Source organism: Primulina huaijiensis, chromosome 5, assembly GCF_012295235.1.
Source record: "Primulina huaijiensis isolate GDHJ02 chromosome 5, ASM1229523v2, whole genome shotgun sequence".
NCBI lineage: Eukaryota > Viridiplantae > Streptophyta > Magnoliopsida > Lamiales > Gesneriaceae > Primulina > Primulina huaijiensis.
Window position 1 is genome coordinate 20,378,362 of NC_133310.1, and position 15,119 is coordinate 20,393,480.

At 33.9% G+C, this 15,119-nt stretch overlaps 1 protein-coding gene and 1 long non-coding RNA gene across 3 annotated transcripts; both read left to right on the top strand.

The window, feature by feature from the left end:
- The first annotated feature begins 4,293 nt into the window (after positions 1-4,293).
- LOC140976963 (N6-adenosine-methyltransferase non-catalytic subunit MTB-like) lies at positions 4,294-11,792 on the top strand. 2 transcript variants are annotated; one of them, XR_012175349.1, is made up of 7 exons: positions 4,294-4,417; positions 5,214-7,797; positions 7,963-8,046; positions 8,173-8,277; positions 9,072-9,180; positions 9,953-10,018; positions 10,198-10,349. XR_012175349.1 is itself a non-coding variant. In XM_073441427.1 (7 exons), the coding sequence occupies exons 2-7, from the start codon at positions 5,395-5,397 to the stop codon at positions 11,595-11,597; spliced, it is 3,168 nt and encodes a 1,055-aa protein (XP_073297528.1). In that variant the 5' UTR covers positions 4,294-4,417; positions 5,214-5,394; the 3' UTR covers positions 11,598-11,792. The 2 variants fall into 2 exon arrangements, 1 of the variants encoding a protein (XP_073297528.1); XM_073441427.1 differs by lacking the exon at positions 9,953-10,018 and adding an exon at positions 11,283-11,792.
- A 514-nt stretch (positions 11,793-12,306) lies between these two features.
- On the top strand, positions 12,307-13,545 carry LOC140977849 (uncharacterized). The gene is made up of 4 exons (XR_012175448.1): positions 12,307-12,505; positions 12,806-12,888; positions 12,969-13,012; positions 13,099-13,545. It is a non-coding gene; the product is annotated as an uncharacterized lncRNA (long non-coding RNA).
- The last annotated feature ends 1,574 nt before the right edge of the window (positions 13,546-15,119 follow it).

The following is a 15,119-nucleotide window of genomic DNA, read 5'->3' on the forward strand; positions in this document are numbered from 1 at the left end:
CATGTTACCTCTTTGACCAGAGTGCCTCGGGTTACATCCATGATTTTTACGGACTGCTCCTCACAGCCCAACCACAAAATCGCAACTGATTGTTTATTTTAATTAGAACAATCCAAAAAATGTTGATGGTAGCGGTGTAACTCGAATATTTTAAATTGTACAATAACTCAAACACTATATTTCGATTACTCTAATCAACATGAACGATTATACACACAACATTCTTTCTCTCAATAATTACATTCCTTGCAATAAACGAGAATTGAACTCGTGGCTTTGGATCTGATACCAATTGTAGGACCAAGTGTTTGTCACTTTACCAAAAGTTATAGCCGGTGACAACGGTGCAACTCAAATATTTTAAACCGTACATCAGCTCAAACACCATTTTTCGATTGTTCTAATTAACATGAACAATTATTGCACCCAACATATATCATAAACATAATTATGTGAAAAGTCTAATGAGTTTGACGGGTAAAAATAGTTAACTTAGGCATTGTTTGATATGCATGATAAGGGGTGATTGATTTTTAATCCTTCACTTATCATGTGTTTGGTGTGCATGATTAAGATTATGATAGGCCCGTTCAGCCCGCACTGTATGCATTATTATCCTCTTATTGGTGGTTATATAATCATTTGGAGGAGAAGAGATGATGTTTGATTAATTTAAATTATTCTTTAATATCCTAAAGTTTAAAATAATTATAAATTCAAAAAATTTAATAATTTTTAAATATAATTTTAATTTGACTAATATTATAAATAATTTAATTATTATTGATCATATTTTTATTATTATATTATTTTTAACCGTAATATTATAATTGTCATTAACCATTATTTAATATTCAAATTTGTATTAATATTTTAATTATCTCAATAAATACATATTTATGCTATTATCAAATTTTAATTAGGGGAAGTTGGTGAAAAATCCCTAATCAAAAAATTTCTTTGGGTTCACTCCCTACCCACAAAATTGTGGTACTATGTCACACAAATTGTGGTACGCTTCATGTGGAAATGTGGTACACTTCATGTAGAAATGTGGTACTAAAAAAGTACCCATAGACTGAACACAAAAAAAAACGATGGCTGGGGACTGAAGGCCAATTTCCCGTTTTAATTATTTTCTATAATAATAATCGATTTTTTAATTTTTCTAACTGGTCACTTACAAGCAACAAACAAATAATGAATAAATGAAAATTATAAAATTTTTGATTTTAAATTTTAATTTTGGGGCTCTAGGGCTATACGGGCTCGAACCGTAGACCTTCTCGGTAAAACAAATCAAACTTATTATTATCAAAATGGTTTGAACTGTTTCAAAGACCCAACGTGCATTTTTTTTTGCATTGCGCTCGTTCATTAACTGATAGAAATATCAGTTAATCCGCCATATTTTTTCTTGACAGTGACAGAAAAATAAGATAAGGAGATGGCTGAAAATTTTATAATTAATATAATATTTTAATTTTATTTATAATTTTTAAATCATTTAATTATAAAAATTTTATTTATTTATTCAATCATTTTAAGAATATATTACTAATTAATATATGGTAAGGACATTTTAATAAATAATTAACAAAAATAATCAAATAAGTTAAAATCATGTCAAATATCATATAATTTATCATAATGTGTTATTTATCTTTACTTTTTATTTTATAATAACTCTTATTATATATCATTTACTTATCCTATCACACGAACCAAACGATACCTTAGTATATAGTCACGGACATGCACGAGTTTATGATTGCAAAAACGAGAAACATTTAAACCAAACTATCAATTCCCAATCTTAAGAACTGAAAAATACACATTGCAAACAAATTAATTCATTAATGCAACATCCTCCATGTGGTTTGGCGGATGTTAGTTTACCTAATTATTGTCATTTTTAAAATTTTTTTTTTAGAAAAAGCCTGAATAATGAATATATTCAAAAATAGAAAAGAAAAATCATGGTAATTTGGAGGGCAATTTTATAAAAACGAGTGTTGCATATATAGTGTTTACTTATTTAAGTTGATTTTAAATTTATGTTGTTATCTTAATATGTCCTTAGATGGCAAGTACTTAGGCACTGGACGGTTGTTCACTGCCTAGATTGTTAGAAGTCGCCTTGGTGGCCGCTTAATATAATATATAGGATTTTTTTTTAATTTTTTTAAAAAATATTAGTTGATATATTTTTCAATCAACTTGTATCGTATAAATGAAAATAATATGTCACTTATTTAAGTTTGAATCCAATATAGAGAAATCATTTGAGAAATACAGAGATAAACAAGAAAAATTAGATATTTAGCTGATAAAGAAAAACCGCTTAGACGGACTCTAAGAATGTAGTAGACACCTACCGCATACTGCTCTTTAGAACATCGATTTTAATACATTGTAAAAACATTAAGTCCGCCATCCAAATCGAAGGATATTAATCCAACATCTATTTATTTCAACTCATGAAGGATGATTGGCCTGAAAATCTAAGCATTTTAAAAAGAAATTACACTTTTTATTATTATTTGGAAAAAACAATTATTATTTTTTCACTTTTCAATTGATTCCGCTTTAGTTTATTAGCATATGATAGGCAATTTTCTATAACATTTGTTATATATTTTTATCCACCTGACTTCACTTGAACTTTGAAAATAACCTTTTTATCCACCAAATTTAAATTCTTATAACATTTGNATTCTTAAACCTCATTTACACCTTAAGATCTTAATTCAATTGTTGTTTTGACAGTAAGATCGACACACTCAATATATCATGACAAGAAAAATGAATCGTCGGTGTTGTCAACAACTCGGACATGAATCTTAAATCTATCAATCCATACAATTTAGAAGTAAAGTTGACTTAACGCTCTTCGTCATTACCAGATGCAAAATAGTCTCTTGAATATGTGAATCCTAGGAGGAAAAAAAAAGAAAGAGTTAGAAGTAAATCAAAACAAATCAAGTGGATTTATAAAAATTTTACATCTCGATAATAGACTCCAAAGAAACAATAGAGGCATCCAAAGACTACACTTTTTTTAATATTATTTAAATAATATTATAGGAAAAATAAATGAATAATTTTTTTAATGTGTACTAATAAATATTCTATTGAATTTTTTTTATTGGGTAGTCTAATTCACAGAGACAAGCATCTGATAAATTTATTTCGAAATTAATAATTGAAGATGTAATAAATGTTTTGTTCTTAATAATATTTAAATTAAATCACGTGGAAGAAAAAAATAAATGAAGTATTTTTTCCCCCATTTTTAATGTTCACCGATAATACTATTTAAAAAATATTTTTTTGGAGCGAAAAAGGTTAGATTTCGTTTCTAGACAGGTTTGCTTGGCTTTATATTATATTGTATTATATTATATCATATAGATAATTATTTTAGATTCTTTAGAATGTGAAAAATAAATATATCATAAAATTTCAAAATTTTTACCTATATGTAATTTTTTTTTTGTTTTTCAATTCACATATTATTTTTTTACAATGAAAAAATATTTAAAATTTTAGATATGGTGTGCCAATAATAAGCATGAGGTGTATATCCATATATGTCTTTATTTATAAGTAGGTCTCTTGTGAGACGGCTCAACTCTACCGATATTTGCAATAAAAAGTAATATTCTTAGTATAAAAGTAATATTTTTTCATGGATGATCCAAATAAGAGATCTGACTCACAAAATACGATCCATGAGATCGTCTCACATAAGTTTTTTTGCTTATTCAAACTAGTAAAAGATGTATACGTGTTGCATATGTTATTATTATTTTTAATTTGATCAAATAATACTAAACAATTAACACGAAATTATTTTCAATTTAGAAGAGTTGTTCGATTTAAAAAAGAAGTTTTGTTTATATTTTTTTCTATGTAAAATATGAAGTAACTTGAAGAGGTTTTTAGTAGAGTAAGAACGATAATTATGAAAATAAATATTTTTGTTTCTTCAAACGTAGTTATTCTAAGGATGTCACACTTAATAATATAGTACATATTTCAAACTCAAAATTGCCTAAAATGGTAAAAATGAAAATCATAATATTTTTGTTTATTTTTTTATATAGTTTCTCTTTTCTAGGAAAGCCAAAGAAATTAAGGCCTCACTTTGAATATAGAGAATAAATACAATTTCTCAGTTTAACAAAAATGAGAGATTTTCTTATAGTTTATATATTTTATTTCACATTATTCATATTATTTTATTTTTGAATGTTTTTATTATATTATATTTTATAATTTATGATGGATAAATTTCCGGCGGTTAATCCCATCCCCGATCACAAAAAAATTCGGGATCGGATCAATCACTCACAGCCTACGAGCTCCTCCGCCACAACGCCGCATGCAGCTGTAACTTCACCTTTTCTTCGAGGTCAGTATAATGAGAATTCTGGCGTCAAAGATTTCTTTTTTTTAAAAAAAATAAAAATTTGACCCCTTTTTTTTTTATTTGTTTGATCGAATTCCTGCGATTAATTCGGGGTTGAAAGTTGTTGTTTAATCAGAAACTAAGTTGAAGTTCTTATTTTTTTTTAAAAAAGAATGATGCTTTAATGTGAAAACGTGATACGTAATTCAAATTAATCCCTTAATAGATTTGGGGGATATCTGCAAAGGATTAAAGGTTTCTTCCATGCGATAAAAAAATATATTTTTCACCGGTTTAAACCGTCTAGGATTTTGGTTTTAGCTTAAACTGAATCGGGAATATCCAGGTTACTGTTGGGTGTTGAAGTTGTTGGTAGTGACTTCTTTGTTCTCTGTACTTTAAATTATCCAATTTTGGGAGTGGGGATTTTTTTTGGCTAATATAAGATAATATGGTTTGCTCCAAGGACCTAGTCATTTAGTATCAGGGTCGACTTAATGTATCTCGAGGCTAAATTTTATCTTCAGAAAATATACATATAACTTAATTCATTTTTTGGTGGTGGGTGGTTCTCCTGCAGTCCTGCCTATTTCCCCACCACCACTTGCTACAGACATCTGAATTCAACTGTTTATATGTATTTTCCAGAGTTGCTTGAAGTTTTTCTTCTTCATATCGTGTTATTGCAATATAAAACGTTCTTATCATGAAATTCTACTTGTTATATTCTTCAGCTTATTGGTTATTATGTATGTTGACAAATTACTTTTCCCTTATATTATCTCTCTAAAATTCGCAGGATGCAGCTTTTGCATTAGTTAAATTCATTTTTAATAAAGTGAAGAGATCAATTTTTGAGGATCTCCTTTGCTATTGATTCACCGGGGTGTGTGAGAAATGTTTTGAAACAAGATATTGATGATGTTGTGGAGGTGGGTATTGATAAGGCGTGGGATGCTGATGACTGGGATGGAGAAGATATGAGAAAGCGCAGGCCAGGAAAGTCGAGGAAAATAGATAGCATTGAAGAAGTTGATGGCTTTGATAGTAGTGGGAGAAAAAAAAGTACATCTGACAGACATGAAAGTCGAAATAGAATGAGTGGCTCAGTCAGAGCTGATAGTGATCAATGTGAGAGAAAACAGTCACACTCGAAGCAGATGAAGAAAATACCAGAGGAGAATACATTGCACAGATTGAGCACTTGGTATCAAGATGGAGAAGTAGAACATAAGCTTGAGGGGAAGAACATGTCCGGAAGCAGAGGATATAGGCAAGCTGGAGAAAGTGAGAGACAGAAGTCAACTACTAAGCATTCTGGGCATGAATTTGATTTGGGCAAGGTGGTAGATAAAGATTCAAAACATTCACAGAGAAGGGATAGTAACAGAGAAAAGGGTTATGGGTATGTTGAGCATGGAAGGCGCTCTAAATGGGATGAATCTGATGCTGTTGTTAAGGCCGATAACTTTGTAGAAATAATCGATGTCAGAAGTGGAAAGGCTTCTGATTGTAAACTTGGAAACATGTGTGGAAGAAAAAGTGATAATCTGGAAATTGAATCGACTGATATGAAAAACAGAGATATGAATTCAATCAACGATGAAGTTATCAAGTCTCATGACGGAGAAGAGGGAAGGAGTGAAGAAAGATCGAGTAAAGAGAGACTTGAGGAGCATAGACTGCAAAGAAATTACACTAGTGGAGATAGAGTTTCTGATAGTGAAAGGCCTTTAGATAAAGGCGAAGATGTTAAGATGGCAATGAGAGATAACAGTAGGACAGATACAGAGGGCTGCAGTATGTCCAGGACTCCTGAGAAGATTGGACAGCATAAGTTCGAGTCAGATAGTTTTGAGTCGGATTATGAGAGATGGGGTGCTTTTAAGAGGAATGAACAGGTAAAAAATGGGTCATGGGATGAAAAAGCAAAAGCAAGAGATGACAGTTGGGTTGACAAAAACAGGAACCGCCAGAACTTCAAAGATGCTTCAAAAAGAAGGCAAGACAAGGAAACTGGAGATGGTGGAACCAGCTATGGTAACAGCAGAGAGTGGGAATTGCCAAGGCGAGGTCGTGAGTGGACTGATGGTGAATATGGTCGCTCTGGTGGTAGAAAAGATGGAAGCAGGACTGAAGCAGTGAAAACCTCATCTACGTATGGAATATCAAATGAGAATTATGATGTAATTGAAATCCGTACCAAACCATTTGATCATGGAGTAGATGATTCTAGTGCAACCTTTGTCCAAAAACGTGAGGTTTTTCAACGATCCGACACAAAACTAGAATTTGATATTGAACATGGATCTGGACAATCTGGTGAAGAGTCCAAAGATAAAATCATGGATGGTGTCCTTGCTATTCAGGATCATAATTCATGGAGGGATGACACTGAATTTCAGTCAGATAAATTTGGCGGTCAGAATGGTGTTTTGTCCAATCGTGGCAATAGTGGCCAAGGTTATAGCATTGATTCCTTACCTCCGCATGGAAACCAAGAGAATGGTTCCTTTAATAGAAATACCTCACAAGGTTTTAGGGGAAATAGAATGGGGAGAGGAGGAAGGGGTAGGCCTACTGGAAGAGACAGCCGGCAGTCTGGTTTTCCAGTACCCCTGGTGGGATCACCTTTTGGACAATTTGGAATTCCACCTCATGGGCCAATTCAATCTTTAACTCCCAACATGTCTCCTGCTCCAGGTCCTCCTATATCTCCTGGAGTTTTTATTCCACCATTTCAGCCTGCTCCCATTATATGGCCGGGAGCTAGGGGTGTTGAGATGAATATGCTACCTGTTCAACCAGGTTGTCCACCTATTCCTTCTGGGCCGCTGGCGCATCGATTTCCCCCAAATGTAGGAAATCCACAGAATAGCTCTCTGGTTTTCAGTCCTTTAGGGGCTGGAAAAGGAACTCTTCCTATCATGTCTGGTCCAAATTTTAATGCTATTGCTCCAATGGTTTGTGGGCAGCTGCAGGATAAATCATCTGGAGGATGGCTTCCTGCTAGATCTAATGGACCCCCTGGCAGAGCTCCCTCCAGAGGGGAGCAGAATGATTACTCTCAAAACTTTGTTGACACTGGCACGCGGCCTCAGAATTTTATAAGAGAGCTGGAACTCACTAGTGTTGTGGAAGACTATCCAAAGCTTCGAGATCTTATCCAGAGAAAGGATGAAATTGTTGCAAAATCTGCTTCATGTCCAATGTACTACAAGTGTGACCTGCGAGAGCAGGTGCTCTCTCAGGAATTATTTGGAACCAAGTTTGATGTCATTCTTGTAGACCCACCCTGGGAGGAATATGTTCACCGGGCTCCTGGCGTCACTGAACATATGGAATACTGGACATTTGAAGAAATAATGAATCTGAAAATTGAGGTGTTTTCATTTTTGTCTGTATTATGTATGTGAAGGCTCCATTTGAAATTCACTGGTTCTGCTTCTGTTTTGGTCTTATTCCTGTGAAGAATTTCCTGTCCCCATGCATTCTGTGTCACTTGATAGATTTTGATTTTCCTTCTCCTTTTCCTTCTATGTTCATAGGCAATCGCTGACACTCCATCTTTCATCTTCCTATGGGTTGGCGCAGGTGTTGGGCTAGAGCAAGGTCGACAATGTCTTAAAAAGGTGAAGCCAGCTCATATCTGTTGTCTTTGTTTTTGTCTCTTGCTTCCTTTTGATCTCAATGATCCATTTCCTCTCCATTCCAAAAATTTGTATAATTAATTCTCAGTATCTGCTTTGCACATTTAGTGGGGATTTCGCAGATGTGAAGATATATGTTGGGTGAAGACTAACAAAGCTAATGCAACTCCTGCCTTACGTCATGATTCTCATACTTTGGTTCAGCGTTCAAAGGTTACGCTCAAAGCATACTATTTAATCATGCATGATGCTAATGTCTTGATTGTCTTCCGAGACGTATTGTGGTGTCTTTCTTTTGTTTATACAAATTAAAATCTCAAAATTAATTGGCATAAATGATTGAGGGCCTATTGAAATGCATTCTGACATGACATCAATTAGACATCAATCTCGAGGAGACCTCCAGCTCAAATTGATGAGCGGTTATTGAGTCTTTCTCATGAAAAAACGTGATTACGTTATTACTCAAGAAGATTAGAAAACCAATAGCTACTTGTGATGAAAAAGGTTTCCTTTTTGTTTTAAATCTGTAGCAAAAAAAACTTCTTAGCCACAGTTTCTATAATCATAATTATATTAATTTACTCACCTTTTTTTTAATTTAATGAAATATTTTAGAGGCGCAAATAAAAAATGAAGAGTTCTGACTTCTGAACACGTGGTAAGTAGCAGACATGTATTTTACATTTGCAATGTTTTCTGTGACAAGTTGTGAACCCCGTTTCCATTTCTTTGCAAAAATTTACGACGTTCAAATAGGAAATCATAGTTGTTGGATGTTACATATGTTTGTAATCCAATCTGCAATATGGCTAGTTTCTTAACAATTTACTCTTCCTAAGTAAAGTATGAATTATGTTTGAGAACTGTTGTGTGCTGATATAGATAAGGATGTTTCCTTGGCTCCATTTGGGTGTTTATGGTTTTATGTGTGTAAATGGGTGCTATAATTGTATTCCTATATCCTGAATATGTTTTATATTTATTTTTATGTTATTGTTATGAAGGAACATTGCCTGATGGGGATAAAAGGGACTGTACGTCGCAGTACAGATGGTCATATTATCCATGCCAACATTGACACAGATGTAATAATTGCAGAGGAGCCTCCTTATGGTAAGGGTGATCTTGCATTTCGATTAGCTTGTTTTACCTTAGCTTCCCGGTAATAGTAATACCTCACTTCTGGAAATCACCCTCTCTTTGTAATTTTTTTCTCTTGAGATAGGTGTCGGCAATTGTGATTTGTTGTTTGCACGATTGCGATATGTTTTTTTATCCTATAGCTGTAGTCATCACCATTTTTGCTCCTATAATATTGGTTTATCTTGGAGTTGTAATGAGGAAATGATGCCATGAGATTATTTATTTACCTTCCTCTTCTAACTTTTCACATAACTGGTGCTTGCGTGAATGAACGACGCCACAGAACATTTTAGAACTGCCGGCTATTTTGGCTGTAGAAAATGGTAGACATTTCTTTCCCTTGTTTTTGTAATCAACTGATATCTTGATTTTTAGCGCTATTTTTATTCTGTAAACACACACACACACACAGAGGTACATGTTGCATTCCTTGAGATGCTCTAATCTCGTGGAGATTAGGAAGGATCTGATTGAGGCTGATTGTGGGTTAGTGGTCTTTTGTCCTCGTATGGCGGGACACTTTAGCTTCTCCAATTATAAAGATCAATAGATCATCATTACCCTGTTTTTTCGTTTCTTCTAGGCACCTCTGTAATTTGTGATGTAAAATTTCTGGTGTGTTCGATGAATTTCATTCTGCTGTGGCGCCAAAAACAGAGCAGCCTTTGGTGCTGTAGCACTTGGCCATTTTCTGTTCAAATTATGTTCATGCTGCTTTTTTCATTTTTGGGTTTTTGCACAGATTTATACGATTAAATGGTTTGAGATTGCCAAAGGCATTATTACGTGTTCGTAGGGAGATGGAATGGTAATATGATGAATTTCAACATAATTCCGCTGCAACTTATTTATACGTAGAGTATTTTATATTCCCGTACCACTACCCACTTCATACCTTGATTATTTTACAGATATTAATAAACTTTTCTTCTCTCGTCTTCATTGCTGTTGGTGGCTTTACTGGTTCTATATGGAATGAAATTGTAGGCTCAACTGCAAAGCCTGAGGATATGTACCGAATTATAGAGCATTTCGCCCTTGGAAGAAGAAGGGTTGAGCTTTTCGGAGAAGATCATAACATTCGTTCTGGTTGGTTAACAGTTGGTAGAGGATTATCCTCATCAAATTTCGATTCTGAGGTATGTTTGGACTATCTCTATGGCCACGTGAATACATACTTGGCACCACCCTTTGCTCCTTCAAATGAAACTAAAGAGTAAGAGGTTGAGTTTGTTTGTGCTTTTGATCGAAGATTCACTTCTCAAAGTTCAGTAGTTAATACATAATCAATTTTGATATATTTGGCTCTTGGAAATAATTTTGATATATTTGGCTCTTGTGATTTCCAAATAATCGATCCCTATGGCATACATGTGTGGAATAAACATCTTGGTGCCATTGGTATAATAATAAAACGACCATATTACCGTTAATATATGGGGAAAAAATATATTATACAACGCCATAAATTTTTTGAAAATAACAGAAAATCATTGTACTTAAATAGTAATTTCAATTAATTATCAAGAAATCTTATAAAATCATCTTTGAACTTTTTAAATTTAATATAATCATTAATTTCTTTTTACACTACACACAATTGTTAAAGCAGCACATTTGGCTCGCCTAGGCTCTGTGTGCAGCCAGCTGCGGCCTGTGTGCGCAGGATACTTTCTAGATGCAGCCCTTTGTGAAGCCTGATAAAATACTCTTCGGCAATTTTGTCCCTATTGCACCTCGTAAAATACTATTGTTGCAGTTGTTATGGATTGATCTCGTGGGTTCCATGTATGCTCTATCCGATATTTGTCGGACTAGAACCTGCAACCAACTGATATCTCTAATTTTGTATGGCATGACGAGTCCTTTTTTGTCTGTTGGGTATTTTGCTAGCTTGTGTTTGGGCCGCATAATTATGCTCAACAATAGGTGGCAAATTAGTGTGTTAGGAAGCTGGAGGACAAGGTTCAATCTTTAAAAACACTCAGAGATTTGAAAATTCTGTCCATGTCTGCTTTATGCCAGTGTCGTTGATTTTGTATTGCTGACTTACTGACTGATGTACATTTCAGGCATACATCAGGAATTTTGCAGACAAGGACGGAAAAGTTTGGGTTGGTGTCGGAGGAAGGAACCCTCCACCGGAGGCACCACACCTTATCCAAACAACTCCTGAAATCGAGTCTCTCCGGCCAAAGTCACCAATGAAGAACCAACAGCAGCAGCAACAATCTGTGTCCATTTCCTTGACCACCACGAATTCTGGCAACAGAAGGCCTAACGGAACTTCACAGCAAAATCATACCGGGAATCAAGAAACCTACAATAGCTCAAACATCATGTCTTCTGCTCCCTGGGGTTCGACCACGGAGACGTTTAAAGGATGAGAAAGTGGTCATTTCTCTTCAGATGACAAGATGTTTGATATTTATGGGCATAATGCATCCCTATGGGGCGGGGCATGGAGATGTTATGGATTTCGAGTCTGGTCGTGGAATGAATGTGATGTAGCTAATGTGTAACCATTATTTATTCATGATATTTTTTTTGAAGCATTATTTAGTCTTTACGTTATATATTCATGATATTCTCTCCTTACAATTTTGCCCACAGTTAAGAAAGATCACGCAGTAGATATCTTCGAGATCAAAAAGAAAATTAAATTTATAATTCAAACTTGTTACCCTGCACCCTGGTATTCTTGGGCGCCAGGAGTGTTTTTTTTTTAAACAAAAAACGAAATTAAAAAATAAGACTCATTTCACGCTCAAATTTCATGAAGGAATATAGAAAATTTTGAAGACTCATTTCACGCTCAGAAGTAGGGCTGGAAAAATATATCGAAATATCGTATCGAAAAAATATCGAAATTACCGAAAAAATCGAGTTTTTTAAAATTTAAGTTAGGTACATTTTTTCGGTATATCAACAAAATTTTCGGTGTCGGTACGGTATCCGGTATGAACTTTTTCATATTGAAAATTCGGTATACCGAATATGCGGTATATCGAATTTCCGTATCGGTATGGAAAAATTTCATACCGATATTTACGGTACGATATATCGTACCTTACCCACCCCTACACATGACTCAGAAGAGTGAAGGGCTAAATTGAGAATAAAATATATAAGATCGTCAATTTCACGCTCAGAAGAGCTTCTCCTTCCGCTTGGAAATTCATGATTCTCGGTCGTGCACTTTCCGGTGAACAAAATTCATGATTCTAAAATCAGAAGGGAAATCGCTTGGAAATTTCTTTCGTCCGATCGTCTTCCGACGATTTTGGTAATTTTGGTATGACAGATCTCTCTTCATCCAACTATGTAAAAATTGTGGATTTTGAAGCCTATGATATATATTGTGTGAAATTCGATTTAGGTCTATCTAAGTTCTGGAGCATGAAACCTGCTAATCTGCTGTGCGCTTCTTCCGGTGTTTAGTGAAATTCGATTTAGTTGTAAATATTTTTTATGCATTTGTTGTGTGGCTACATATCGTTAGGTGTGCAATCCGTTGCTTGGATTGCAATATTATACTTGTGGAAAAATTGAATGGTAAGAATGTTTTGTTTTCTCTTTTCTTCTACTTATGCAGCTAGCTTTGTTCATCTTCTTTTCTTAATTATCTGCTACTGTCTATGCTGAAATCTGCTAAAGCCGATACATTCATTACCAAAGGTGAGTTGCTGAAATCTTTTCTCCCGTGCAATTCATTTTTCTGATAGTATTGTAGTTCCAACTTATTGATTGATGCCCAGGACCTGCATCATTGCTATACTTGTGTTGCTGAGTTTTAACAATGGTGAGTTGTTTAATTTTTAATTGTTTGTCATTTTAATCTTTTCTTGCTGCATGTTGAAAAAGTTTGTGATTTTTTGTACAATATAGGGGAAAACATATGTCGTCTTTGTTGGTCGTGAAATAGGTACTTATGACACATGGGGAGAAGCATCTTCTAAAGTTAAGGTGTTGTCCACCAGTCTTTCAAAAATAGATAGGAGGCAGAAAGTGCTTATGGTGCATTTCTGGTGAAACAAGCTGCAAGCACTTCCTCCAAATCTAGTGCGAACGAAAGTTCAAGTTCAACTACATCTTCAAGTTCAAATACAAGTGGAAAAGTCTTGCTACCTGAACAAATAAAGAAGTTGCAAGGGATAGAACAGAACTTGGATGAGATAAATAAGAATTTGGAAGATATACAAGAGAATTTGAAATATCTACAAATTAGTGATCGTGATTAAATATATTCTTGCAAGTTATTGCAAGAAGTTTCCAGTTCGTTTGTAATTGTCTAGAATATTTTCTTAGAATTATAATGCAAATATTTATTATTTATTTTGCAGATATTTCAAGCACCATTACATATACACGTAATACCCATCAATTTTAATAGCAAATCTCGCTATTTAATAGTACAGAAGGTTTAACTAACACACAAAATATGTAATATTAAAGTTTAACTTTAATAAAACACTAACCATTCTAGCAGAGCACCATCTTATCTAAATTTAGCACCATACATGTACCAACAACAGAAACATAAGTACATACATAGTAATAGTTAAAAAAAAAAAAAAAAACATTATCGAAGACTATTCTGATTATGATTTTTGAAACAATAGTGAAAAACATTACAAATTAATTTCAATCATCGAAGCCCATTTCAGTTATCCACATGTCGTTAGAAACTACAAATATGAAGATAATGATTAGTGAAATATTATCAATGAGACTAAATTTAAATGCATAAAATAATTTATGTATTTGAGTTACCATCTATTGACCCAAAATCTTCTTCATCTGAGTTTCATCTTTGTTATGATTATTTACAGTTGACCTGATAAACGAATGTTATCATTCTTACTAATATTAATGAAATTATTTAGTTTTTTAAAAATTAATCAATATATACCCGTCTTGCAAATTTGGACAGTTGCGATTGTTATGTGACACATGTATCACATTTTGCTCAGCCATAGGATATAGTACTCCAACTTTGCATCTTTTGTCCACCGTTTGAGTATATACTTATCAGGCAAGTAGAACACTTGATTGATACGAAAAAGTGCTAACATATTCATGCGTGGAATACCTTCAAATTGAAATTTCATTCAACTACATGATATATCGTCTTTTTGTATGTCATGCGTAAGTAGCCTAGGTTCGGAAGAAGAAGAACCTTGAAAATTCTTGACATTGTAAACCTAAAACTCAATTCTCATAGATGTTTGTTGCTACAGACGTATCTCTTGAAAAAGGCATGTGAACTTTCAAATCTCTGACTACTTGACATCCCTGCAGAATATACATGGTTGAAATAAGTTGGCACCCACTTATGTCACAACTCATACAACAATGATAACCCATCATTTTGTACCAAGTTAGCACAATTCATAAGCTCTTCTCATGATATCTCAAATTCAATAGATGTTGTAGAATGTACAATAACGTTCTTTATGCTTTGATAGTGGTCACGGAAAGTCATCGGGTTCAATTTTCTGTGAATTTATTTAGAATGTGCCACAAACAATATCGATGTATTGTTGTAGGAAAAACTTGAGTTATGGCTTTCGTCATAGCATGATCCTAGTCAGTAATGATCAAGTTTAGTGCACCTTTACGCGTGGCTTTTAGAAACTTATTAAGCAATCAAACAAAAGAATCAGTTTTCTCATCACTAAAAAATCTACAACAAAAAATAATGGTATGATGATGATGATTAACTCCTACAAATGGTGCGAAAATCATCCCATATTTGTTAGTGTTATACGTCGTATCAAACACCACTACATCACCAAATGCAGTGTATGCCCTCCTTGATACAGGATCCGCCCAAAAACACCGACTAAATCTATTGTCTGAATCAGTCTCGTAATCAAAGAAGAAAGTTGAACTCTTGTCTTTCTCAG

Bases quoted from the DNA above. Each gene is read 5' to 3' on its own strand.
- LOC140976963 (XM_073441427.1), top strand. From the start codon at position 5,395: ATGAGAAAGCGCAGGCCAGGAAAGTCGAGGAAAATAGATAGCATTGAA. The intron at 9,181-10,197 runs GTAAGGGTGATC...ATGAAATTGTAG, and splicing joins TGCAGAGGAGCCTCCTTATG to GCTCAACTGCAAAGCCTGAG. The intron at 10,350-11,282 runs GTATGTTTGGAC...TGTACATTTCAG, and splicing joins CATCAAATTTCGATTCTGAG to GCATACATCAGGAATTTTGC.